At 41.8% G+C, this 27,842-nt stretch overlaps 1 protein-coding gene across 1 annotated transcript in view; it reads right to left on the bottom strand.

The window, feature by feature from the left end:
- Positions 1 to 27,842, bottom strand: part of NOC3L (NOC3 like DNA replication regulator) — an 825,940-nt gene that overhangs the window by 215,793 nt on the left and 582,305 nt on the right. Inside the window, exon 19 of the mRNA XM_044056662.1 lies at positions 15,947 to 16,044. Coding sequence (XP_043912597.1) covers positions 15,947 to 16,044 — 98 coding nt within the window. The remainder of the gene's footprint in view (positions 1 to 15,946; positions 16,045 to 27,842) is intronic.

Genomic DNA, 27,842 nt, shown 5'->3' with positions numbered 1-27,842 from the left:
GGGTGACAGGTGGGACAAGGCCTCTTACATACTCATTCTGACTTTGACTGTTGGGGGGAGGGGGGTCCTGTTTTCCTTTAGGGAACCTCCTCACCATTGTTAATGTCTAATTGTTTAATGTTTGCTTACCAGCATATTACTGAGACTGTTTTATTTTGTTTCTTGTTGCAGTTGGACAAGGTAGCAAAATAACATTTGGAAAATTTAGAGGGGGAGGGGAGAGATCCTTATATATCATCGTAACCCTCTCATCACATTTTTGATAACCTTTGCAGCAGTGATACCAAAATCTTTATCCAAAGGTAAATTTAAAATCTCATTTTTACATCCTCTGGGAGGTTCTGAGAATGAAGCCAGGCAAAGTTCCTCAACACAGTACCAGTGTCAATCTCACTGGATGTAGTATCTACAATCATAAACACACTTTAAAGAACTAGTGACCTGAAAAAATCAAAGAAACCAAACCAGCCAAAGCAGATTTTTCCTCACAGGAAGGAAGTGCAGATAAAACATTCCTCATATTTTCAGTTAGTCACAATAAACTTTTAACACACGAGCCTGACAACTCAAAATTATGAAAATGAAAGTGCAGAAGTAAACACATTTCTTCAAACTTAAAAACTGTTTTACCTTTTACCATCCTAATCAAAAGGGGAAGGGTTAGAGTTAAAATGTTTGGCAGCAGCTGGATTAACTATAGCTGCTAGGTCAAGTTTGGGAAGAGTGTAGAAACTTACAAAAGTGAGGAACTTTATACATTTTATTTGCCTTTTTTGGGCATTAGTCTGAGCAACAGAAAAATTGCAGGCAGTGACACAGACTTCCTCCAGAGCTAACAGAACTGGGGAAATAGATAAAGGTTCTGGAAATTCCTTCTGTAACAGCTGAAAGTATTTTTGGGGATGACTGTTCCACTGAATACACTTGCACATTCTGGAAATAGTCTCAGGGAAAGAATCATTGATAGGGACACTCAGGTGACAAGCCAAGTCTGAATCAGAATTCTGAAGGAAAAAATTAATCTGTTCCATCACATTCCTCTCCGGATTTAATTTCTTAAATCTTTTCAGGAAAAGGAGAGTCACTTTTTCTTTTACTACACACCACCTGATAATAAAGGTCAACAGCCTGTACAAGATCCTGAGCCGGACTTAAACTACTCCTGCTCACTGAAACTGGAGCAGGAGAAGTTACAAGTTTAGTTGTTTCTTTTTGACAGGGAAATTAAGGCAAACACATTTTTAATGGCAGCAATAGCTTCCTCGGGGATAGGTACAACACTCTGGTTAAGCAGGAGCACTTTCTGTGCCCCCTTTTTCAACACCAACAAAAGTGGTTCTACCTTGCTACTAAGGGGAGCCCAATAGTTGTAGGGGACATCACTAACCCCCACTGCATAGTGGCTGTATTTCCCACACAGAGGGATCTAGGGAAAAGGAAAAGTGGTCTGAGGAACCAGTTTGGCCACAACAGAGTTTCTCACCTGCCTCTGAGGCAAATTACTAGCCTGCTGTGGTGGCAAACACCGTTATTCAATTATCACTCAAGACAAAGGCAAAGACACATTTACACAAAAGAAAACGTGAGCAACTTCTACTAGCCAGGAATTATGAGTAATGATCACTGAGATATACTAAAAGGGAAGAAAAGGTGCCAGAAAATAAAACTTGAAAACAAATCCAACAACTAGCACCACGGAGGTATAGACAAAGAGAAAATCCACAGCTCATATTCACAGAAAACACCATAAAACAGGACTTCATAAGATTATAACACATAACAAACTTTCCCCAGTATTTGCTCATCTTAATTGAATACTTAATTACAATAATGTAATACAGCCTAAACAATTGATTAAAAATATTTCTTGAAACCTTTTACATATAACCAATATTAAATCATCTCTATAAAAACGTACAGGAACCACAACGTCATCATTTCTCAAGAGAAAAATGTATAAAACTCAAAACAGGTTAAAATAATGTTAAAATATGAATTAAAAAAATTCAATATTTGGACCAAGGAGTATGTTCAAATAATATGAGAACCAATATTGCCATCTACTGGCCAAGCAATAAAATTGGTCAAGCAATAAAACAATATCCATATATGAAACTACAACCTAAATAGGAAAAAAAACTGTATACCCCCAAAATAAACCCCATCATTTGATAATAAAATGTTAGAGCTTGGCTGCCCTTAATTTCAACATTGGGGCTAAAGACATATTTTAGTTTGTAATGTGATGTAATCTGATAAAGTCCTGCTTTATGGACGAAAACGCAATGAAAGTGTTAATTTATTTTAAATAAACGGTGGCTTCTGTGCATCCGAGCTGTGGATTTTCGCTTCATCTATACCTCCGTAGTGCTAGTTGTTGGATTTGTTTTGATCTTTGAGAAAAAACAAAATATTTACTGGCAATTACTCGGATAAAAGTGTGTGGCCTGAGTAGCACTAAACACTCCAAAATAATGTTTCTTTGTGGTCAAAACCACCACACCTCCCAAGCACTGGTGTATTATAATCATTTGAAGTTGTTCCTTCACAATAAAAAAGAGCTGGTTTTCTGATAGGATAAGTTTGCACAGAAATGCCTCCTGCTACAACAATAGCTAAACTTGTCACCAATCTCCCTCACAGGACCCACCATTGTCATAACTTAAAGCAATTAAACTGGCTTGAACTGCACAACTACCCAACATATTCACAAATGACTACAGCACACAAACTCATTCATCATCCAGAAAATGCCCTGCACTACAAAACTTATTACTGCCCTACTGTCCAGCAAGGTACCTCCGTTCTAGTAACAAATTCTCATTACTTACAAAGTAAGTCAAATAATGTTGCAGGAGACTCACTCTACTCTCAATACGTTGCTAAACTCTGTAACAGTAACCCCACACAAAGAAAACTCTCCAACAAACTCAACAGCTTTAAACCACTGCTTAAACAACATCTTAACCAGTCCTGGTCCTACACATGCACATTAAAAGGTTAAGACTGTGTGCTCATAGTACAACACTCTCCAAATACATACTTTCAACCTCCTACTGAAATGACAAAACAATTTTTATATTTAATTGCTGCTTGTATAATCCACTAAGCTGCATGCGGGCATTCTCTTTATTAACTTCCACCTCTGTAAAATCTTAGAATGTATAAATGTAACTACTGTTTTTGCATAAATGTAAATAGAAATGTAACTACTCTGTGTTTAACTAGAACCTAGTTATTATGCAATGTAAGCAAATGGAGCTTTTCTCTCCAGGCCTCCACTGAAAATGGGTATTACCCAGTCGGACACTTCCAGTAAACAAAGACAAAAAAACAAATATGCATTTGTTGAGTAATATTTTCTGAATTTTACACTGCCAGCTTGTCTTTTAACTAAAAAAAGGAATGCTGCAATAAAATGAATTATTACTTTCACTAAATAGGTGTAAATACCTCTCAACCTCCTAGTGTAAGAAATCTGGTTAAAGCAGAACATAATGGTGGGAGAAATGGCCAGTAGTATGGACCAAGTTTAAATATTGCTCTTATAAACTTAAAAAGTTGCTATAAGAACAGGATTTGTGTTAGCATGCATTTTCCAGAGGAAATGAAGTCTGAAACTCAAATGCTTATTATTTACGGATTTTAATCCTCAATGATTTGCCAGAAAACCACAAATTTTATGAGAACAGAAGACCAAAAATATGAGGCAAAAATCTGTGCAGGTGAGAGGTATGCATGCTTTAAAGTTCACAAAAATAACCTCTTGCTTCACTGGATCCCCACAATAGCCCTGTATGGTACTGAACCCTCTCTACATGCTCATGCATGCCCACACCTACTCACACATACTTGCATACAGCACTTGTTCACACTCACATATACACATGCACATGTGCTGTCATATACACATAATTACACACTCGCATACGTGCACTAGCACACATTCGTATAATTGCAAACACGCACACTCGCATATAAATGTGCACTCGTGCACACTCACATACCCGCATATACACATGCACTCACATACAGTCACACACACGCACTTGCAAACAATGGCATGCATACAGTCACCTACACGTACTTGAAACAATGGCATACATGCACTCGCAGACAACCGGACACACAGACATACACAGACACACCTTGTTTCTCTGATGTTAGTTTTAACTTTTCTTTGGCACAGCTTTCTTTATTTAAAAAAAATCTGAGCAAGGACCTAGGGGCACACCATGGCCATATTTAAAGTGTTGGGGGGCCTTGCCTCCACTTGCCCTATGGTTCTTGTGCCCTTGTTGGCAGTGGAGGAGGATTATGCTGGCATGAAGTTTTGGGATAAACAATAAGCTTTCAGCACATAATATTTATAGGTGGGGCACATGGAATGTGATTTGCAATAGTAAGAATGCACCAGGGAGATCTAGAATGGAAAATATACCAGACAAAGGTAGATAGCTTAAAAATTATGTGAGGACAACTGGTATAGAAGATGTGACTTAGGAAATTCCCCAAGGTACAGTAATTGGGCTAGAATGGACACAATTTAAATTTTGCAGGCGTACATGCATTTTACTGAAAGCTTTGACATACAACTAATAACTATTTTAAATTATGCCCTAATAAAAACTAAGATAAGAACAATGGATAATGAAGTAAAAATGAGATGCTGGCATTCTCCACCTAAACTAATAAAAAGAGAGAAAGTTAAGGAATACGTATTGGAAATATCTTCACAAGGGGATCGCTAGTCAGTGGGACAAAATGAGAATGGAGTTTAAAACATTGTAGAAAAAAGACAGAAAGGAATACAGGAAAAGTAACAGGAATTGTTTAGAGGAGTTGACAAAGGATGAAGTATTGCAGAATTATGGTAATCTATAACAGCAGCAAAAGAAGCAAATGCAAAATGATAGGGGGACATAAGTGTATTTTGATAATATGCAATAATTTTGAAAATCTGCTTTTAAGCAACTGTTTCTGATTACTCCAGAGCACAATGTAGGCAACAGAAAGTAGAAAGGGTTGTCGTCAAACTTAGAGAACCTACAAGAAAATGACTAGATATCTCTACAAAGCAAAGGACTGTGGAAACCAAGAAAAGGCACAAATGGAAACATGTATGGAAGACTTATCAAGGTTAGGGGAAGATGAGGCTCAACTATTAACAGTAAGATAGGAAGAGATGACAAAAAACTGGAATTTGTAGCAATCAACAGGGATATTTCTTGGAACAGATAGTATTCCTGCAAAAATATGGAAGTCAGGAAGGAAGTGATAAAGGTATAGAGGTCAGATAGGTTTTGTTCTGCAGTTTTTTTTTAAAAAAGGGGAGGGGGAGTACCAACATCTTGTAAAAAATCTGTGGTGACACTATTACCCAAATAGGGGAACGGATCTTTCAGTTCCAGCTTCATACAGATCCACTTCAACTGTAAACCATGATTACAAAATGTTTATATCTCTACTACCTAATGGCAAAGGTGCTTCTCAAGTTTGATTACAAAGTGTTTACATCTATACTAGTCAAGAGAATGGCGAAGGTGATCCATCTCTATCACATCTTGAAACAATGTGGTTTTGTGGAGCAAACATATGACAACATTAATAGGACGACGACGACCACAGTAAAGTAGAATGAAAGTAAAATACCACTACTGTTGGTGGGTCTGGATGCAGAGAAAGCATTCGATAATCAGCTGGGATTCTGTGAGTAGAACAATCATAGCCTTTGCATTCTCTGATAGAACAGTACTGGTAATTAGGAGGATGGATGAAGGATCAGAAGCAATAATTAAGGTGTGAGGGTTCCTTTCCAACAAGCTGTGTTTAAAAACAGTAACCAGGCATGAGGGTCTTCATTTGATTTATACTCAGAGCCACTAGCAAAGAAAATAAGAGACTTTCAATTTTATGGATACAAATGGTATACTAATCAAGAAATGTTAGCTTTACTTACAAATGACATTATTTTGAACTTGACAAACCAGAAAAGAGCATTTTGCTGCTGGGGAATATTTTGAAACAGCTTCATGTTTTTTGGAATGTAAAATTAATGAAGATAAAACAAAGGCTATAGTAGTAAACTATTTACGGGGACATAATATGATTAAGTAATCAGATGTACGGATTAACAAGAGTTATAGTACAGCAACTAAGGATACGTGGGAAGAAACTAAAACAAAAGATAATACAAAAACTGAGAACATTTGATTATGGATATGGATAGTAAGATACAAGCAGTGAAAAAAAATTAATCCTTTTAGTTTCATATACAGATTTTGGGGAGGCCACAGTGGTGCAGCGGTTAAGCATTGCCGCCTCACAGCAAGAGGTTCTCTGGTTCGATTTTCGGCTGGGGTGCCTTCTGTGCGGAGTCTGCATGTCCTCCCTATGGTCGCGTGGGTTTCCTCCGGGTGCTCCGGTTTCCTCCCACATCCCAAAGACATGCAGTAGGTGGATTGGATACTCTAAATTGGCTCTAGTTGTGACTGTGTGCGCCTTCTGTGGAAGGTTGGGTGCCAGGCTGGCAACTCAACACTGTAAAACCTCACTGCCAATCATGAGCGGACAGATGATCCGCTGTGGCAACCCCTAACCGGAAAAAGCCGAAAGAAGAAGTTGTTGTTTCATATACAAGTTTTATCGGACAGGAGTTGTGGACGCTAGTTAATAAAGACATGAAGGAATCTATTTGTAAAGGGAAGGAGGCAGGAGTTAAGTGGGAGAAATTGATTCTCCCCTTAGAAAAAAAGTGGTTTTGGATTGCCTAATCTGAATGGATATTTAACAGCGAGGCAGTTAAAGCTCCTATACATAACACAAGCAGAAGATTATAAATCAAAGTGGAAAGGGACAGTGATAAGACAGGGAAGGAGTTCAAGAAACATGGAGAGAGCAGGATTTTGGATACAGGTCATTAAGGAGAACACAACCACACAGAATAGTACATCTGTAAAGTAGCAGAAAGCATTCTAAGAACTAGGTCAACACTTGAAGGGAGAAAGGAGATTTTACCAATAGCGATGACAGAAAGGAGGAGTAGAGAAAGAGGCAAGAAATGGTTGGAATTTACTGGAGAAAATTAGTAAAGGAAAGTACAGTTGTGTACACTTACCATAAATGTAGATGTTAGAGTGTATTCACTGTTGCAGTCATCACCTGTGGGTTATCCCTGCTGTGGTAGCCCTCGGCCGGCCCGAATACCAGAGTCAATGTTTTTCTGCATCAGCTGCTGTCACAGGTAGACTGACATCAGGTCATCAGTGCTATAAAGCAAGGCAGCTGATGCCATTACATCAATTTTTCTTTCCTTAACCAGTCAGAAGCCCAAGGAAATATGGCAAAGTGGTCCTGGTGGTTTAAAACCACCCTAAGAAGCTTATGTCCCTAAGGAAAGAGGATTTAGGGGAAGGAGGGAGGGAGGGAAACCAGGACTGCAACAGTGAATACACTCAAACATCTACATTTATGGTAAGTGTACACAACTGTACTATGTTCTTCGTGTTTCACTGTTGCTGTCATCACCTGTGGGAGGATTCCCAAAGCTGAGAAGAAGGGTGAAAGGATTAGTTAGACACCTAGGCATGGGTAAGCAAGCCTTGCAGAACTGCAGAGGCAAACCCTGCCCTAGCCTTAGAAAAAAGAGGAAGGTGGTAATGCTTTGTAAAGGTAGGGACCGAAGTCCAGGTGGCAGCTTCCAAGATGTCCCTAGTGGGAACTCCTCGAGGAAAGCTGTGGAACTGTAGGCTGCCCTAATGGAATGAGTACAAACCGACTTAAGGGGTGGTTTCCCATGTAATCTGTAGCAGAAATGGATACAGTGTGATATCTATTTGGAAATGGTTTGCTTGGAAATGGGCTTCCCCTCTGCTCCTGGGGCAAAGCTGACAAGAAGTTGGTCCATTTTCCTGAAGGGTTTAGTATGGTCCAGGTAATATCTGAGCTGTCTGTGCACGTCTAGTGAGTACAGAATTCTTTCCCCCTTGTTTTGAGGGTTAGGGAAGAAGGTGGGCAGATGAATGGCCTGGTTGAGAGTCACATTAGATACCACCCTGGGCATAAATTAGGGGTTAGTCTTAAGGGAGTCCCTGTCTGCACGGTTCATATGTAGGTACTAGGCTATTGGCCCTGGGGCCTATACAATGCCCAGCCAAAAAGGTACCCTGGCTTTTGCCACCCAAGAAAATTATTTTCCTATGCCACTGTCTAGTGGAAAATGATGAAGGGCTCATAGGCCATCAGTGCTTGAAGTTCTGAAACCCTTCTGGCTGAGGTGATAGCTAGTAAGAAAGCAGTCTTCCAGGAGAGGTATTTCAGTTCTGCTGAAGCAGCAGGTTCAAAGGGTGGTAATGTTAGTTTTTCCAAAACATAATTCAGGTCCCAGGCTGGCGTGGGTGGCCTTCTGGGAGGTCTGATATTAGAAGCCCCTCTGAGGAATTGTTTAATCAAAGGATGTGAGAACAGGGGCTGGTGCGTATCGAAATGAGCTGAAATGGCTGTGGTGTGGATTTCAACAGAAGAGAAGGAGAGGCCACTATTGAGTAACTCCGCTAGATAGTCCAGGATAAGAGGGACAGAAGGCTGTGAGGAACTGACCCCACTGGACTGGGTCCAGGAGTAGAATCTTTTCCGTTTCCCTGCGTAAGATTTCCTGGTGCTGGGCCTTCTGGCCTCTGTGATAATGTCTAGGATCTGTTTGCTTAACAGGTACCCCTTGCTTGGCTTTAAAGTATTAGCCATGCTGACAGTTTGAGAGTCTGCAAGTCTGAGTGCAGCATCCCCCCCCCCCCCCCCCCCGACTTGAGTCAAGAGGTCTGGGAACAGGGGAAGCTGCCTGGGAGGCTGTGATGTCAGGCTGCACAGCAAGGGGTACCAATGCTGTCTGGGCCAATCTGGAGCAATGAGGATGGTCTTTGGTCCCTCCTCCCTTATCTTGATCAGTACCCTGGGAATAAGAGGCAGACGAGGGAATGCGTACACGAAGAGGGAGTTTCAGGGGAAGGTCAAGGCATCCACCTTCCATGCTAGGTGGTGATACTCCCTGGTACAGAATTTCTTTAGCTGATGGTTGAGGTGTGAAGCAAAGAGATCCACCTCTGGATTTCCCCACTCCTGAGTGACATGCACAAAGATCTTTCTGTGGAGCTGCAATTTGTGGGGGTCCAGTAAGTTTCTGCTTAAGGGGTCTGCCAGGGTGTTGTTGATCTCTAGTAGGTATTAGGTTTAATCCCATGGAGGAGGCAGTCAGACAGAGGTTCATGGCTAGCCTGCACAGAGGATAAGATTGGGTCCCATCCTGTTTGTTGATGTACCACATTACTGTGGTGTTGTCTGTTTTGATAAGGAGAACCCCTGGCCTTAGATGGGGTTGGAAGGATGTCAGAGCCTTTTGTACTGCCATAATTTCCTTCTTGCTGACATGCAAGGGAAGGTGCTGGGCATCCCAAACACCTTGGGTGAACCTGCCTGCTAGGTGAGCGCCACAAGCAATGTCTGACGCATCGGTGGTGATGGTCTGCCCGGTAGGGCAGAGGATGAAGAGGAGACCCTTGTTCTTGGCAGAGGCCCCTGCCCACCAGAGAAACTTGGCCCTTATACAGGGGATCAGAGGGAGAGAGGTCTCTAGAGGCTATGAGTGTTGACACCAAAGGTTCTTTAGATACCAATGAAGTTTTCGCATGTGAAGCCTGGCCAGAGGAATTAGAAGGATGCAAGATGCCATGCACCCCAAGGCTTGCAGGAACTTCCTCACCTTGATGTGACTTTTGGATGCCAGCTGGGTAAAGCAGAGAGGCAGGAAGCTCTGCTTTTCTGGGGATAGGACGGCCATTTTGGATGGTGTGTCCAGCAGTGCTCCCAAGAAAATGATCCTCCTGGAGGGTGTTTGCTTTGATTTCTTCTCATTGATGGTGAACCCTAAGGAAGTTAGGAGTGTTTTGACAAAGCAGAGGTCCTGGAGAAGCTTTTCTTTGCACACTGCTTGAATGAGGCAGTCGTCCAGATAAGGGTAAATCTGTATATTTCTCTGTCTGCAAAATACTATGGCCGGGGCTAAACATTTGGTGAATACCCTGGGAGCAGTAGATAAGCCAAAGGGAGGTGAAGAGAACTGAAAGTGTTGTGAGCTTGCTCTGAAGCACAGGAATTTCCTGCAGGATTCCCTTATGGGGATGTGGAGGTAGGCATCTTTTAGGTCTAGGGTCACTAACCAGACATTGTTTGTCAGCATGGCAGCAGGTGCTGCAAAGTTAGCATTTTGAATTTGGGGACCACCAGGGAGGTGTTCAGAATGGATAGATCCAGGATGGGGCCCCAACTGCCCTCGTTTCTGGGAACAAGGAACAGCCTGGAATAAAAGTCTTTGCCTGTTTGATCTGCGGGAACAGGTTCTACTGCCTCCTGGGATATGAGAACTTGGACTTGTTTTAATGCCTCTGCCCAATGATTTGGAGGTAAGTCTAGGTAACCTCTGCGAATTGGGAGTTCGCTGAAAGTGAATTTGTATCCCTGAAAAGTGATCTTTAAGAACCATTGGTCCTTTGTTACAGACAGACAATTTTCTTTGCAGATGGACAGCCTTCCTCCGAGCTTTTGGTGGGTGAAAGGTGGGCAGAGGGGGGAGTGGGAGTCATTGAGACATTTTGCCATAGTGGGATAGCTTAGAACTCCCTGCCTTTGGGGCGGAAGTGGTCCACTGCTTGGTTCTCTGCTGTCCCTGGGATAGGGGCGTGGGTGGTCTGTCCCTGCGGGTCTTACCTTGTCCCTGTCTGCTAGGTGCAGGAAAAGACCAGTGCTTAGAGGGAAAATTCCTGCTGAATCTAGGAGGCTGAACCTGAAAGAAATCTTTTACTGTTTGCATTGATTTTGTTTTGTCTTCCATCTTTTTAAGCACCTCTTCTGCTTTTCTCCAAACAAGCAGCCTTTATCCAAGGGTGCATCAATTAATTTAGACTTGACATGGTCAGGGAGAGGTTGTTCCTTCAACCATGCATATCTCCTAATGACCAATCCAGACACTGCTGCTATGTTTGAGGCTTCTAGTGCGTCATATCCACAGTGTAAAGAGTGTTTTGCCACTTGACAAGTAGAGTGCAATAAATCTAACTCTTTAGAACTGGTACAACCAGGAAAGGTAGAAATCTTTTGCTTTAATAGTTCCAAAGTGTGTTGTTATTTTAACATATGGAACTGACAAGTTGAGTGCTCTGATGGCTAAGGTTGCAAAGGTGTAAACTTTTTTACCCCATCTGTCCAGAGCTCTGGCATCCTTGTAAGGAGTAGGATTCTTTGCAGAACTAGCCCTAGCTCCTTTAGGTCCCTGTGTAATGACCTCTGGGTCTGCAGCAGGATTTCTGTACAAGTATTTGTGAGAATATGGTACTCTGTAATACCGGTCAGGTTTACTGGGAGCAGGTGGGAGGGCATCAGGGGCTAAGCTAGATTCATGGAAAACATCATCCACCACTTCTAAGATACGGGGGATGGCCAGGGGTCTGTGCTGGGGCAGGTCTAGAAACTCTCTTAGTCTTTTCTTAAACTGAGGAAGTCTTGAGATTCCCATTGGAAATGTTCCCTGAGGGTGTGAAGGGTTTCCCCAAAAGAAAGGTCTTCTGGTGGGGAGGCAGAAGGAATGTATTCATCTGCATCTGAATCCTCATAAGCAGTCAGAGGTTGTTGTTCCTCTTCAAAATCTAAATAAATCAGATTCTTCAGAATACTGCTCTGTCAATAGTTCAGGAGAAGGGTGTCTTTTCCTTTTAGAAGTTGTGGCCTGACTGCCCCTGATAAGGGAGATAAGATCCTCTGCCATCTTAAGCATTTGGGCTTGGGGTTGTGGAGCAGGAGTATGACTAGAGGTAGATTTTCTAGCATGGTCTGGCTTCTAGGCCTAAGAGTATCCATCGGTCTGAGAGAAATGGTAGTCGGATGAGAAGACATCATTTTTTGTCTATAATCGGTAGTGCGAAAGGCCTCCTCGCAAACTGGTGCCTGTGCCGCGGCTCTGGACCCAAACATGGCAGAGACAACCAAAGGCTCAGAAGACTAAGAAGATTTCTACGGCATACCGGACTCCGAAAGGGTCTCGGTAGAGGACTGCATAGATATCGTACTGGGCATCAGGGGCTGCGACAAGCGCCTCACTGAATTCCAGAGAACTGATGACCTGCTTAGTGGTAGAATCGTTGGAAGGCTCAGCCTTGTGTGGTCTGTCTCTATCTTTATCCCTACATTTTTTTGGAATGTCTACGGTTTGTGGCTGACGGACACCATTTGTGAAGACGGAGGACAAAAATACCTGTCTACAATAAGAGCTCTATGATGAATGGTTCTCGCATTAAAGAGGGCACAGAACCGGCAATGAGGGACGTTGTGGTCTGAGCCTAAACAAGTGATGCAGTATGAATGGAAGTCTCAGTGTGGGATCTGCTTTCCATAGGCGAGACAATTGTTAACTTTTTTTGGACATCGGTTAGTGCAAGAAAAAAGGATCCCCAATGGGGTACTTAGCTTTAGATGTTTTCAGCTGTAATCCGAGCTCTGGTAGCGAGCGACCATCACATTTGTGAACTGCTTCCACTACAGGCTCCACGGCAAGAAAGATTATGTAATGGTGTCAGCTGCCTTGCTTTATAGCACTGATGACCTGGCATTAGTCTACAAGTGACAGCAACTGATGCAGAAAAACATTGACTCTGGTATTCGGGCCGGCCGAGGGCTACCATAGCATGGATAACCCACAGGTGATGACTGCAACAGCGAAACACGAAGAACATCCAAGGTATTGGAAGCAAATAAGTGGACAGGTAAAGGTAATAGAGTGGGATTAGGTCAAAAAGATGTTAGGACTGCAGGTAAGAGACTGCCTTATCTAACAAGAACTGATAAAGCGTAGGCAAACAGAAAGGGATAAGGGAGTCCTAAGTGAAAGACTGTCCCTGGTAGAGTTTTTAGTTAAGGCTAGAACAGAACCTGCTGTTAAAAAAGGGAAAACAAGTTAAGCAGATAAAATATTGCAAGACAACTATAATAATCAGTCAGGGGAGGTTAGAAAATATTGGGAAGACAGAACAGAAAGGTAATTTATAAAGGAACAATGAGAATGCATCTGTATGGCTGCCAAGTAAGCAACAAAATCCAGAAAGTTTAGAATTTTTTTGCTTGGAAGTGTTTGTATAGGTATTTTTAAACCTAAGGTGACTTTTGAGAATGCTACCATACGTTTACAGCAAATAGTGTGATGGGAAAAACAGAGGCAAACTGAAACGTGTTTTTTTTGGGAATATAATGAGTTGGCAGATTTTAAAAATTCTCTACACAGTACTTTGTCAGAAATGTTGGAGAAAGGAAATCACTGTAACTAAAAAAATCATTCTTTTTTTTTTAGCTGGGACATAACATCTGAATTGCCTTGATACAGTACAACCTCACTAAATGTAAGTTCTATTGGTTGCCAAAAGAAACACAATTACTTGAAAAGGGAAATAAAAATCTTACTGTGACACTGGTCCACACAAACAAGAATGCTTTAACAGTGAGAGGGGAAGATGATGTGGGTGCTGAAAAATGTTTTCTTCCTTTTTTCTGGCTACGTGTTTTTCTCTCAAATCTACAAAAACCCAAATCATTACTCTAGCAGCTATTACCCATTCATATTTACTCCCCTTATGGGCTGACAAGAGCAGCCACAGTGTGGTCAACAATCATAAACCATTACATTTTTTTTCTAATTTGACCTGTCATCCCCTGCACTTGCCTGTAACAAGTAATGAGGCAGCATGAGGGCTTTTCATCAATTTCCTTAAATAACACTACTACTACAGCCCTACCCACTACAAAGGCAGATGACCTGTCCATTCATGGTGTCTATCAGGTATTGTGACCCCCACCACTACCAGCAATATCCCTACTCTAAGAAGTGAACAGATTCTGGCTTATCATTCCTCTCCTTACCCACTTGCTCCTGCAGCATCTCGGAAAGGAGTAACCAAGAAACTGTCTGCACTCTCTAGTTACATTTGATTGTGTAATTATAGGTAATTGTTGGAGCACAAAGCAGAAAGTGGTGCAACAACCTGCAAAAGTCCAACATTCCTTTAGCACAAAGTAGGTTACAGACAAATATTGGGGCTCCCTATTGAAATGCTGGCACTCAAAATGCTGAGTACCAACAAGCAGAAAAAAGGACTGAAAATGCAGAATGCTCAAAAATCACTCTTCTCCTTTAAACGTCTTTGAGGAAGGGAGGCAAGCTTGCCAAGCCTATATATGTTAATGTGGAGCTTGCCTTACCTTGGAGAAAAGGGAATATTCTGACACATAGCCATCCTGGACTTAGTATATTTAAGATAATTTTTTCGGCCATTCAGTCTCCATGTTTCTGAATTTGCTCTCCTGGGTCCTAACATTTCAAATGGTTACCACATTTTTGACCGTGTTATCTTCTGGCTTTGACACCTCCCTCAAAGTACTGCAAAACTTTTTTCCTGAAATTTTATTTTTGATTTGCTAAATTACCCAAGGGGAAAAAAATTCTAATTTTTTTGTTACTAAAGAATTTAAATGGACCTTGCCAGAAATTACAGGATTACCAACAAGTGATTACTCACTAAGTTAGTTGATCTTTGAGAAAGACCACACAAAATCTGAACAACAGAAACTGAGCACTGTGATGTAGCAATGTAAACACTTCACTACTGGGAAACCCAAAAATAAAATCATCATCCAGTAAGTGTTTGCAATCAGGTTACCAAACACCTATATGCTAGTGTAATATAAGTGTTAAATAACCTAACTGCAAATGCTGGTCTGTTGAAGTCTCAAATCATACTTCATTAGAAATGCACATTTTGCTGCAGAAGAATGGATTCTGAGGCAAAAGCGTTTACTTTAACTTCCCCAAGCCTGTTTTACCACTGCCCACTTTACTGACCCTCACATTGCTCAACTGTTCCAGTGGACTGCTGTAATAATGGCGAAAAAAGGTATTTTTGCAGCAAGGTACAGTGCCGTCTAATGCCCCTACACTATGAACTCTGCATAAACTACTTCACTACTGCACGTAGTAAAACAAAGGAGAAAAATAATTATTTGCTTTTCTCCAAGATGATGTGACCTTACAGGTTGTAAAGTTACAGTTTAGTGGTCATTTAAAGGGAAGGGGAGAGTACAGCTGGTGGCAGACCTCTCTGTCAAAATAAATAGCTGCTAACAGCATCAATTTCAGTACAGCTCAAAACTGTAAAAAAGGGTGGCAGATATTGATCGTAACATAGTAGGCCAAGTGAAACGCAGGTTGATCAAAGCATACCTGTTAAAACAATGACATCATACTTTCTGAGGTTGTGCCACAAATTAATTTTTCTCCAGACAAAATCTGCTTTTGTACATTGAAATTTGGTGAGATATTCATGAATCTTAGGATGGGTTCCTGCTATGTCCCTCAAAAGTGAAATCTGGTGAGATGTACATGAATTTTAGATAGGTTCCTGCTATGTCCCTCAAAAGTGAAATCTAGTAAGATGTACATGAATTTTAGGATGGGTTCCTGCTATACAAAATTTCCATTGCTTTTTTTATGATGATGCACTACCCAACCAAATATCCATCAAGTTGTCTTAAACTGTGGCTTCTTGTCTTTGTACCATGGCTGTTTTCACAGATAACAAATGAAAAATATAAGTGGGGTACAGAACTCTACACACTAGAAAGAATCCTCACCAGCAATAATGCATTTTTTGTTTGTTTAAGTTTGTGCTTTTTCATATTTTGTAGTTTGTGAATGTACTGTACATAAGTCTGATTCTTTGCAGATTTAAAAGTTAAGGTTATTTCATATAAATCGTCATAACAAACAACACTTCCTAATTTTGTTTACTAATCAGCTATAAAATATATCTGCCTGTTTGTAAAAGTAACCAAAATTCTGTGCATAATGTCACATTACCTTCTACACAGGTCTTGTTTAAGAGCCCCTGAGCCTTCTGCTGGAGCGCCCAAGCTAAGGTGGCCAGCAAATGTTCGGACCACAGGATGGTAATGCCTCTAGGAGAAATAAAACCATTAACTGGGTTATATAATCAACTTCAAATGTTTAATTCGTCTGCATTTGCATTATTTCTAGCTTATAATCCAGTATTACAACAAATGACAAATTATCCCCAGATCTCTGAATGCATCACAGAAAGCAGGCTCTCAAACCTTTACGGTTAGGTTACATTTTATGGTAAAGTTCTTTACAATACTTCAAGAGAGCTGCCCTTCCTACAGAACCCAAATTCAATGCTCAGAAAAGAATACCAACAATCTGAGCAGCCTTACTCATTCTCCTTAGTTTGTTCCTAACAGACTCTAGCTGGGGAGACTGGTAAGAAGGCTCTAGGAAGGGGATCTAGGCAGACAGTTAAATCAAAGCTTCTTCATGAGAACAAATGCAAACAGGAAAGTCTCGACAGTCTGTAGTTAATGGAAAAAGTTTATATAACTAACCAATTTTCTTTAAGGAAATCATCATAAGCAGATAATTACATTCTGTATGAGTTTCAATTCCTAAATAAATGAAAGGAATGAACAAAAAAGCAAAAATGGCATAGTGTGGCCTGCTTAACAGCCCTATTCTTCCCTTCACCATCTATGCATGTTATATTTAGCTTGTAATATCTAACAGGTGTGAACCATAGACCAAATCATCAGCAGCAGAAATGTTCTGAGTCAAAGCACTCGAGGGTTTCACAGGTTCTGTTATTTCTGTCGACTATGACCATGACCTGCTTGTGGTTATGTTAAGGACACAAAGACTCAAGGTCCTTAAGTTCGCCCAGATACCTACTAAAGAATGCACAGTGACTGACTTTTCATGGTAAACACTGCTACAAAATGCATCTTCCTAACTCAGTGTTGAGGATTCCTGAATATCTGTGGGAATGTGTTCATATGTCTGGGGAATTTTCAACAGATAACAGGAAAGGGGCACAGGAATGTTTTTGAACCTCCTGTGAAGTACATGAGGAGGTACTTAGGGTAACTAAACATGCCTCTCTAAGCACATTCTTAATAGGAGGCGTTACTGTGTGGATGTTTTTTGCACAACTCCACTTTGGTAATCCAAGAATAAAGTCAGTACTTGTAAGCAAGTATGTCACTTACAAGGCCTACGATTTGTTTTTGCTTCTCTGAACCTCTGAAGAGCATCGAGCGTCTGTCCCATCTGCCCAACTAACATGTTTGTTCCCTTACAAGGAGAGAGAAAATATAGGACAGGGATCCTGATCAGCTGGTTATCAGGTTAATGAAACAGTAAATCACTGGAACTGCTTAAATCCACCAGTCCAGGCAACTCCTGATTTCCTCTGATTCTGGCTATTGGGAATATTCTGGTGCCTATGTCCAACCAACTCTCTTCTCTTAGTATGTTAAATGTGGTTAAATAGTAGTTCATCAGGTCTTACTTTCCTGAGGTCAGTGACTCAGTCCTTCTAAACTGAAACTCCAGGATGTGTACAAAGGATTTCAACAAGAAGTGGCTTTTTGGAAAACAATGTAAATGTACTGATGCAGTGGATCTGAGTTCAGTCAAATAAGAGCAAAGGGAAACAGTAACTCCAGAATAAACTAAGCTTTTCTTTTTATTCCAAAGTTGTGCAACCATTAAGCTACTACCGTTTAGAAACTATGGACTCAGAAGGCGTTTTCACCCTGCCCCTCAAAATCTTTTGCCCTTTTATATTATGTTTTAATGTACTTGTGCCTATTTGTGGAGACGTTCACAATCTGCAGTGTCTAAACTTTATTCTCGACTTACTGGGACTTGAAAAAGTGAAACTCAATAAATCATTAAGATCCTATGAAATGCATGGTCTATTGCTGTAATAAAAGCAGGACGGAATCTAGAAACAGAGTCACTCTATTATAATTCAGTGGCAGAATTTGCTCTATTTTGGGTGCTTTTCTGAAGAGATGAATGCTACATCTATTTGGTTAACAGCTGACATTCTACTGGAAAATAAATCTAGACACAGTCTCCAGTAAGAGGAGTAAAGCTTGACAAGGCTATTCCTCAAGAGCTACTGGCCTATGCAGTTTGTTTTTCCATGCAAGCCCCTCAGAGCCCTTAAGTTTGCAAATTAACGCGACCCTATAACTTCCAGCAGGATTTCAAGTTTTGGTAAATTATTCCTTTTCTGTTTGATTCCTCATCCACAGCTGCACAGGACTCCACTTTTGTTTTGCTTTCCTGACTAAGACAGCCAAGAAGAAAACACAGGTGGTTACACAGCACATACCAGTGTCAGAACAAGATATCTCCAGTGTTACCTTAGCCAGGAGTCAATTGGTTAGAAAGTAGGTGTACTTTTTCACCTACACTCAAGTTTTGTTACAGGAATTTAAAGGTTCTTCCATTTTTCTACATACAGCATCCCTGAATATCTTTCTTTCTATAACTTTCCTTTCCAGATCTTGTGGCAGAAAATTAATACACTTTGTGGATTGTCCTTTATTTTATGTAGATAAGCATATACCTGCTGAACACAACAATGTACTAATGACAAAAAAGTAACATCTGCTAAGCTGGGAAACCAATGTTTAACTGCCAGTGACAGCTAGTTATTCTATATATCTAAGAAAATGCTGTTGAAGACAGTTATAGTAGATGGACTACAAATCTAACCTATCACGATAATGTTAGGCAACTGTTCTTGCATTATTACACTTTTTTAAAGTTTGGCTGAGTACTTTGTGACATGTTTGCTCATACACTTCAATATAATCTCTAAACATTCTGGTTTACCATTATTTGGAGTGTTGGATTTTGCTCTTTTTTTATGTAACACAGATGTTAGAAGTTGTTAAGAAGAATGCTTAGGCAGCTGTATCAGGATAGATATCTTCAAGTACAACTATTTCAGACATTACTTTTATGCAAATTAAAATAGAAAAATATATTTGTGTTCTACAGCATTATTTTAGACATCATGCTACAGCTATACCTGTGCAAGATGAGAGAATACGCATAACCTTGCTTTATCAGGCTGCAAAATGAAGAAAGGCACTGACAGAAACACAAAAACACTTCTGTTAAAAATATTACAGAGACAAAATATGGTTACACTATAACCATGCTCCATTATACTATAATCAAATTCTGTTGAATAGAGAATTGTGAGGTATAAGAAAATGTACTAAAACGTATGTGGGCAGAGACAAAAATGTTTACAGATGAGGGGCATACTTTTAGCTGTCATTTAAATAGAAAGCTTATTAAATAATGTGACAGTCACCAAGGAAGTGTAACTTGCATTAGAGAATATTCCAAAGAAGCCACAGCTGAGTTACAGCACAATGGCACTAAATATACAGAACCAACTGATATTGCTAACATCCTGGGAGATAAGTTCAGTGCTAACTTCACCCCGCTCTCACCCCCTAAAGGGCCCATCTCTATACGGGAAGAATGCAAAGTTCCTGTAATCATGGCTGCACAGGTAAAAAAACACATTCTCCAAAGCCAAGAACACAGCATCCATGGGACCTGACAACATCCCAGGCTGCGTTCTACACAAACTACAGAATGAACTGGCACCCCACCTAAGTACCATGTTTAATCATAGCCTTACCTCAGGCTTTGTGCCCACTGAATGGCACACAGCAACGGTTATTCCACTCCACAAAGAAGGAGCCACCACAGACCCCAGGAACTACCACTGCATTAGCCTGATGAGCCTGGTCTACAAGGCTATGGAACGTATCATCAGGGAACTTATAAACAATGAAATTGGTAATCTCCAAACTCTGGACCCCACCCAGTTCGGGTTTGTAAAAGGCAGATCATGTCTCCTAAACCTGATAGACTTCTTTGAAGCAGTCACCAAAGCCGTAGAGGAGGGTAAGGTGGCTCACACAGCCTATCTTGATCTCGCCAAGGCTTTTGACACCATCCCCCTGTCTGGAATTATAGATAAACTCACTAAACTAGGTATAAATCCCTATGCCACAAGTTGGGTTGCCAACTGACTCACTGACAGAACCTACACTGTGAAAGTAGCAGACTCCAAATCTGACTTCAGACCAATGACAAGTGGAGTACCACAGGGTTCAGTCCTGAGTCCTCTCCTGTTTGGTATCTACTTCTCTGAAGTACAGGCTAACACAGAAAGTCTTTGGATAATGAAGTTCGAAGATGACTGCAAACTAGGAACCATAATCGAAACTCCTAACGATGTGGTCATCCTACAAAAGGGCCTCTCTGAGACATATGCCTGGTGTCAAAGCCATGGCCTCAAGCTCAATGCCAAAAAGTGCATTGTCATCCCTTTTGGTAAAAACTCTGGTACCCATGAACTACCACATAGGCGGTAGTCTACTTAACACCGAAAGTGTGATAAGAGACCTTGGCACACAGGTGGACACTAGTCTCTCCTTTGATAACCACATCGCCACAGCAGTCAGGAAATCATTCTACATAGCACACCTCATCACAAAAGGTTTCTCATCTAGGAAAAAAAGAGGTAATTGTTCCCCTCTACTCATCACTCATGAGACCCATTATAGAAAACAGCGCCCCTTTTGGTATGTACTTCACAAGACATCTACAACAACTGGAAAGGCTGCAGAAATACCTCACAAAGAGGATTACTGGCCTCAAACAGATGCCCTACATATACAGTCTCAAAAAACTCCAGCTATACTCCATCGCATATCGCTTGCTCAGAGGCGATCTCTGCCTAACATACAAAGCTATGTCAAACCAAGACCTGTTGGACATGCTCCACTTAAAGAAATCCCAATGCCTCCAAGCTACATGCTCTAGGGACCTATACCTTGTCACCACAATAAACAGAACATGCTGGAGGGATAGATTCCTGTCTCACAGACTTCCCATACTCTGGAACAAACTACCTATCTATATCAAACAAAGCTCCTCATTAGCACTCTTCAAGAAAAATCTTGATGACTGGATGGGCAATAGGAAATTCACCCCGGGGATCACTTCTATGGCTCTAACTAGACAGAGGGACAGGAAAATTATTTTCTTGGGTGGCAAAAGCCAGGGTACCTTTTTGGCTAGGCTTATATAGGCCCTAGGGCCAATAGCCTAGTACCTACCTATGAACCGATGAACTTTAGCTGAGTGATTGTGACCTACTATTTCTTGCAATTTGGTCACTATCCTGCTATGATTAAATTTGCTTTTGTAATTCAAGATGCTGCATTCATGTTCGTAAGTAAACCTACATTGCTATAAAATTATTTGGTCTCTGGAAGATTTGTTTCTGATCTTCAGCATCTGACCTAGTTATTGATCCAACAGTGATTTGTTGAAGTACTCAAGATGGACAATCTTCCTTCAGTGCAATAGTGTTCCTACTCAGCTGGTCCAAAGGTGAGGTAAGCAATATCAATGAAGAATATATATTAACTCATTAACCCCGACTACCAACTCATAGCACCTCTGTGTTTACATCCGAGCGAGCTATGAGACATGTAGAATTTTATGATGTCACCCTCGAGTGACTTGTACAGGCGCGACTTACTTCCCCTGTCCTGTCTCAGCCCCATGTCATGAAAACGAAGTTGAAAAAGTAACTGAACTTTGCCAGCCACCTTCTCAACTTAGTTTTCTCATTGCATTAACCGTATGTTTACATTTAATATGTTTGAGTAAATCGTTTTTTTTTTTTAACAATAAGCCAATTCTGTCTGGATTCCTTGAAGCAAGTGGTGGTAGCCAATCAGGTTAGCGAAATACAAGCCACCACTTGCGTAACATCTCCACTCCCCAAGACCCAATACATACAGAGAACCAGCAGCTAATATTCCCTTTTCTGCCTATCAACTGAAGAATTTACTTGTGTTGCTGCTGGATCCCCCCATTTCCTGTACAGATCTGCTCTTCGAAGAGGTCCGTGAAGCAGTGAACTATTCCAGCTGACCCGCGGGTTTCACAAGCGTTTCATCTGCAGGTGTTTTTTTTTTTTTTTTTTTTTTTGCAGTATGCAATGATTTTAAACTTCAAACTACGATGGATAAGGTACAGGAGAGAATGAAGAGTGCATGCGTGTGAATGCAGAAGAGACTGCATGTGTGTATGAGAGAATGAACGGTACAGGAGAGAATGAAGAGTACATGGAGATTCTGTGCTGTTACATGCATTCACGGTCCAAGGGAACTACTGTTGACTTTCTTTTTATGTTGGATTTTCGTACTTTCATAGAAGCTTTGCAGTACCGATGACCGATTTCTAAAAGGCAAGTAGTATGGGCTGCCAGACCATATACTCTCTAAAGATTTCCAGTCCAGGCAGCTATTTTCTGGTTACCACACATCAACAAAACTGCAAAGTTCTGACAAGACCCTGTTGAACCAGTGGGAGAAAGTACAGTTGTGTACCTACCATAAATGTACATGTTCGAGTGTATTCACTGTTGCAGTCATTACACTTGGGTTATCCTGCTGTCAGGCTACCCGCAGTCGGCCTGAATTCCAAAGTCTAGGTCCGGCGTCGGTTGCTGTCGCCTCTTCCCTGACGTCAGTGCGCCGGGGTAAAAAAGATGCAGCCGACGCCATTTTCTTCAGTTTTTCTTGCCCCAGATGTCAGGTGCCCCCAAATTGGTGGGCTGAAAATTATGCCAATAAGTATGCATGCACAAAAATAAACATTTCCTTCATCTACAAGCAAATACACCACATAGGTTGCATAGGATAGAGAAGTACAGATAAGTCCCAGCAAAGAAAAGGGGAATGGTGAGTAACCTGGACTGTAACAGTGAATACACTCGAACATCTACATTTATGGTAGGTACACAACTGTACTATGCTCATCGTGTTTCACTGTTGCAGTCATTACAGTTGGGTTGAATCCCAAAGCTGAGGTTGGGTGGCTGGGTCTAAATAGGATTAGGAGAGGCTATAAGGCCCTGCAGAACTGCAGTGGCAAAGCCTGCTCTGGATTTAGAGTAGAGAGGTAAGTGGCAGTTCTTGGTAAAAGTGTGCACTGAACTCCAAGTTGCAGCCTCTAAAATGTCTTTGGTTGGTACGCCTCTGAGGAAGGTTGCTGAAGTGGCTGCTGCTCTGGTTGAGTGAGGCCTATTAGGCACTGATTTGCCATGTTGTGAATAGCAGAAATGAAAGCAGTGGCCTATCCATTTTGAAACAGTCTGCTTTGAGATAGCCTTTCCTTGTGATCCTGCAGCATATGCTACTAAGAGTTGCTCAGTCTTTCTGAAAGCTTTAGTTCTGTCCAAGTAGAAGCGTAGCTGTCTGTGTATGTCCAAAGAATGCAGGAGTCTCTCACCCTTATTCTGTGGGTTTGGATAAAAGGTAGGCAAATGAATAGTTTGGTTAAGGGCCACACTGGACATTACCTTAGGCATAAATATCGGGTTCGTCCTCAGAGAAACCCTGTCTGGATGGAAAATTATAAAAGGTTCCACAGCCATGAGTGCATGTAACTCTGAGACTCGTCTTGCAGAGGTTATTGCTAGGAGCAGAGCTGTTTTCCAAAATAAGAACTTTATTTCAGCTGTATTGGCTGGCTCAAAAGGCGGCAGTCTGAGTTTTTCCAAGACATAATTAAGGACCCATGCAGGTATTGGTACTCTCCTTGGAGGTCTTATGTTTTTGGCCCCTCTGAGGTACTGTCTTAGCAACGGATGTGAAAAAATTGGTGGTTCCGTATTGTAATGAGCTGAAATGGCAGAGGCATGGATTTTAATTGATGAAAAGGATAGGCCTTTGTCCAGCATCTAAGTTAGGTATTGTAAAATCTGAGGAATATTTGCTACAAACGTGTCAATTCTTTGTGCCTGGTTCCAAGCACAGAATCTTTTCCATATTTCTGCATAAGATTTTCTGGTACTGGGCCTCCTGGCCTCCAAAATAACATCCATCACTGCTTTAGAGAGAGGTGTGTTCTGAATGGCTACATTATCCGCCATGCTGCCAGATTTAGGGTTCTGAGTTGGCTTTGCAGGATCTGATTGTTTCGTTGGGTCAGTAAATGAGGAATTAGAGGCAATGTCCAGGCTGGGCCTTGAGACAAGCTCTTTAGGATTGGGTACCAGTGCTGGTGGGGCCAGTCTGGAGCAATCAGAATCATTTTTGGCTTCTCTTGTCTGACCTTTAGGAGTACCTTGGGGAGGAGAGGCAGAGGAGGAACGGTATATACTGTTAGGGTTTTCCAGCTGAATGATAGAGCATCCATTTCCATGCTTGCTTGTGATACGTCCTTGTGCAGGATCTCTGTAGTTGGCAGTTGTGAGGGGAGGCAAATAGATCTATGTCTGGGCATCCCCATCTCTTTATTATCATGCTGAAGACTTGTGGATCCAGTTTCCACTCGTGGGGATCCATGAGGCTTCTGCTTAGTTCGTCTGCCAGAGTACTTTTCTTTCCTGGCAGGAATTGTGCTTGCAGGTGTACTTGATAAGTCAGTGCTGTGTCCCACAAAGTCACGGCTTGTCTGCAGAGGTGGTAGGAATGAGTGCCCCCCTGTTTGTTTATGTACCACATGATTGTAGTATTGTCCGTCCTTATCAGTAGTTGCCCTGGATGGAGTAGATCATTGAAAGCTGTCAGGGCATTCTGAACAGCTAGCATCTCTTTTTGATTGATATGAAGATGCCTTTGGCTTGTGGGCCATGTGCCCTGAATACATTTTCCTGCCATGTGGGCCCCCCAGGCATAATCTGAAGCATCTGTTGTTATTGACTGCCTGGCTGTGGGTAGGGTGAATGGCTGTCCCTTGTTGTGGTGACAGGCCTGTGACCACCATCGAAACTCCTGTTGCAGGCAAGGAATGAGGGTAATTAATGTTTCCAGGCTATGACAATGTTGAGTCCAAACACTTTTTAGATACCATTGCAGTTTCCTCATATGCAGTCTGGCATATGGAATTAGCAGAATGCAGGATGCCATGAAGCCCAAAGCCTGCAGAATTTTTCTTGCAGATAACTGGGTCTTTGTTGCCAACATTTTGAAGTAAGAAGTCAGTTGCCTTTGTTTGTCTGGCGTGAGATAAGCCATCTGGGCAGTTGTATTTAAGCTTGCACCCAGGAATATTCTCTCTTGAGAGGGTACTAATTTTGATTTATTTTCATTTACTGTGTACCCTAGGCAAATTAGTAATCTTTTTACAAACGCCAGATGCTTTAGTAGAATGTCCTTGGTCTCTGCTTGAATAAGGCAATCGTCCAAGTAAGGATATATTTGAATTCCTCTGTCTGCCAAATGCAATTACTGGTGCCAGGCATTTTGTGAAGACCATGGGCGCAGTAGATAAGCCAAAGGGCAGTGCAGAGAATTGGTAGTGCATTGAGCCAGCTATGAATCTGAGGTATCTTCTGCAAGATTGTCTGATTGGAATATGCAGGTATGCCTCTTTTAGGTCCAGAGTTACAAGCCAAGCCTTCTTGCCCAGCATGGGCAGAAGCTGCTGCAGAGTCAACATTTTGAATTTTGGAACGTCCAGAAATGTATTTAGAATAGACAGGTCCAGTATTGGTCTCCAGGTTTTGTCTTTTCTGAGTACCAAGAAAAGTATTGAGTAAAATCCTTGTCCCTGCTCTTGCTGTGGTACTTACTGAATGGCCCTCAAGTCCATGAGGGAAGAAATTAGAAGTTATGTACTCACCATAACGTTCCATCTGAGTAGGTAGTTCATTTGTCTGCAACCTGTGGGTTACGGATCCGATATCGGATCCGAGCCGGCAACTTGTTTCAAGCTAATGGATCCGAGCTCCTAGCTCCTCCCTTCACCCATAATCCCCTGCTAACCCTCCATGACCTCAGATCGAGTTTGCCTCTCAATATATATCCAACAAAGGATATCTAACAACTAATAGATCCGAAGAAGGTCAGGGGGAAGGAGGGGGGGGGGGTTGCAGACAAATGAACTACCTACTCAGATGGAACGTTATGGTGAGTACATAACTTCTAAATCTGAAGTAGGATGTTCATTTGTCAGCAACCTGTGGGACAGAGTCCCCAGCTACCTGCACCCTGGGTGGCCATCATGGAAGGATATTACGAAGCACCGCAGAGCCAAAGGATGCTCTCCCTCTACAAAGCAGGTCTAGCTTGTAGTGGTTGATAAAGGTATGAGATGAAGCCCAAGTGGCTGCAGAACAAATATCATCCAAAGGAACTCTAGACTTGAAAGCCGCAGAAGTAGAAATGGAGCGGGTGGAATGAGCACGAACTCCTTCTGGTGCGGGTCTACCCGAGGCTTGATAAGCCAGTAGGATACATTGGGAAATCCAGCGAGATAAAGATACTTTAGAGATAGCTTTCCCCAAGTTAAATTTGGCAAAGGAAACGAACAGCTGGTCAGATTGTCTATGGCCAGCTGTCCTATGAGTATAAAAACGAAGCTGCCTATGAACATCCAGTGAGTGCAGCTTGTATTCACCCTTATTTTGATATTTAGGGAAGAAAAAGTACAGTTTTGTACCTACCATAAATGTAGATGTCTGATAGATATGCAACTGCAGTCCTGACATATGGGTTGTCCTGCCTCAGGCAGCCCTTCGGTCGGCCGGATTCCAAAGTCTGGGTCCGGCGTCGGCTGATGTCGCCTCCTCCCTGGCGTCAGAGCGGCTGGGGTATAAAAGCATCAGCCGACGCCATCCTCTTCAGTGTTTCTTGCCCCAGATGCCAGGTGCCCTCCAAGGAAGGCTAAATTTAGTGAATGGATAAAAATTCCAGACATGCACAACAGTAATAAACAGATACACCATAACAGATATCCCCAGCTAATTTGAAAAAGGGGGGAGTGGACCCAAAAAAAGAGAGTTACAGAGGGGAAGGAGGGAGGGAAAACCTGACTGCAGTTGCATATCTATCGGACATCTACATTTATGGTAGGTACAAAACTGTACTATGTCCTTCAAGAATGCAACTGCAGTCCTGACATATGGGTTGAATACCATAGCCAAGCTGGGGGTGGTAGGATCTAAGAAAAGGATGGTGTAGCTAAAATGCCCTGCAGGACTGCAGAAGCAAAGCCTGCTCGGGATCTGGAATATAAAGGCAGGTTGTAATGTTTGGAAAATGTATGCACGGAGCTCCATGTAGCAGCCTCTAGAATGTCCTTTGTAGCCACCCCTCTTAGAAAGGCTGTGGAGGTGGCTGTAGCTCTGGTGGAGTGTGGCCTGATATTGGCTGGCACACCTTTTCCATGGAAAGAGTAGCAGAATCTGATGCAGTTTCCAATCCATTTTGAAATTGTTTGTTTGGAAATTGCCTTTCCTTGTACTCCAGTAGCGTAAGCTACAAATAGTTGGTCAGACTTTCTGTTGGCCTTTGTTCTGTCCAAGTAGTAGCGCAATTGCCTGTGTATGTCCAAAGTGTGCAGAAGTTTTTCTCCTTTATTTTGAGGATTGGGAAAGAAAGTAGGCAGGTGAATAGTTTGATTTAGGGAAACCCTGGATATCACTTTTGGCATGAAAGAAGGATTGGTTCTTAAAGACACTCTGTCCTGATGGAAAATGAGAAATGGAGGTACTGCCATGAGGGCCTGTATCTCCGAGACTCTTCTTGCTGAAGTAATTGCCAACAGGAAAACTGTTTTCCAGGAGAGAAATTGCAATTCTGAAGATGCTGCTGGCTCAAAAGGAGGAAGAGTTAATTTTTCCAAGACGAAATTGAGGTCCCATGCAGGCACTGGTGGTTTTCTTGGGGGTTTGATATTCTTTATCCCTCTGAGAAACTGTCTTAGCAAAGGATGTGAAAACACAGGTGGATCACAGTTGTATTTTGCTGAAATTGCTGAAGCGTATATTTTTATGGAAGAATAAGAAAGGCCATTGTGAAGCATTTCTGCCAAGTATTCTAGTATCTGTGGGATG

The sequence above is a fragment of the Protopterus annectens genome, chromosome 14.part0 (genome assembly GCF_019279795.1).
Source record: "Protopterus annectens isolate FY-2018-M chromosome 14.part0, PAN1.0, whole genome shotgun sequence".
NCBI lineage: Eukaryota > Metazoa > Chordata > Ceratodontiformes > Protopteridae > Protopterus > Protopterus annectens.
This window is presented reverse-complemented; position numbering and strand designations above follow the sequence as displayed.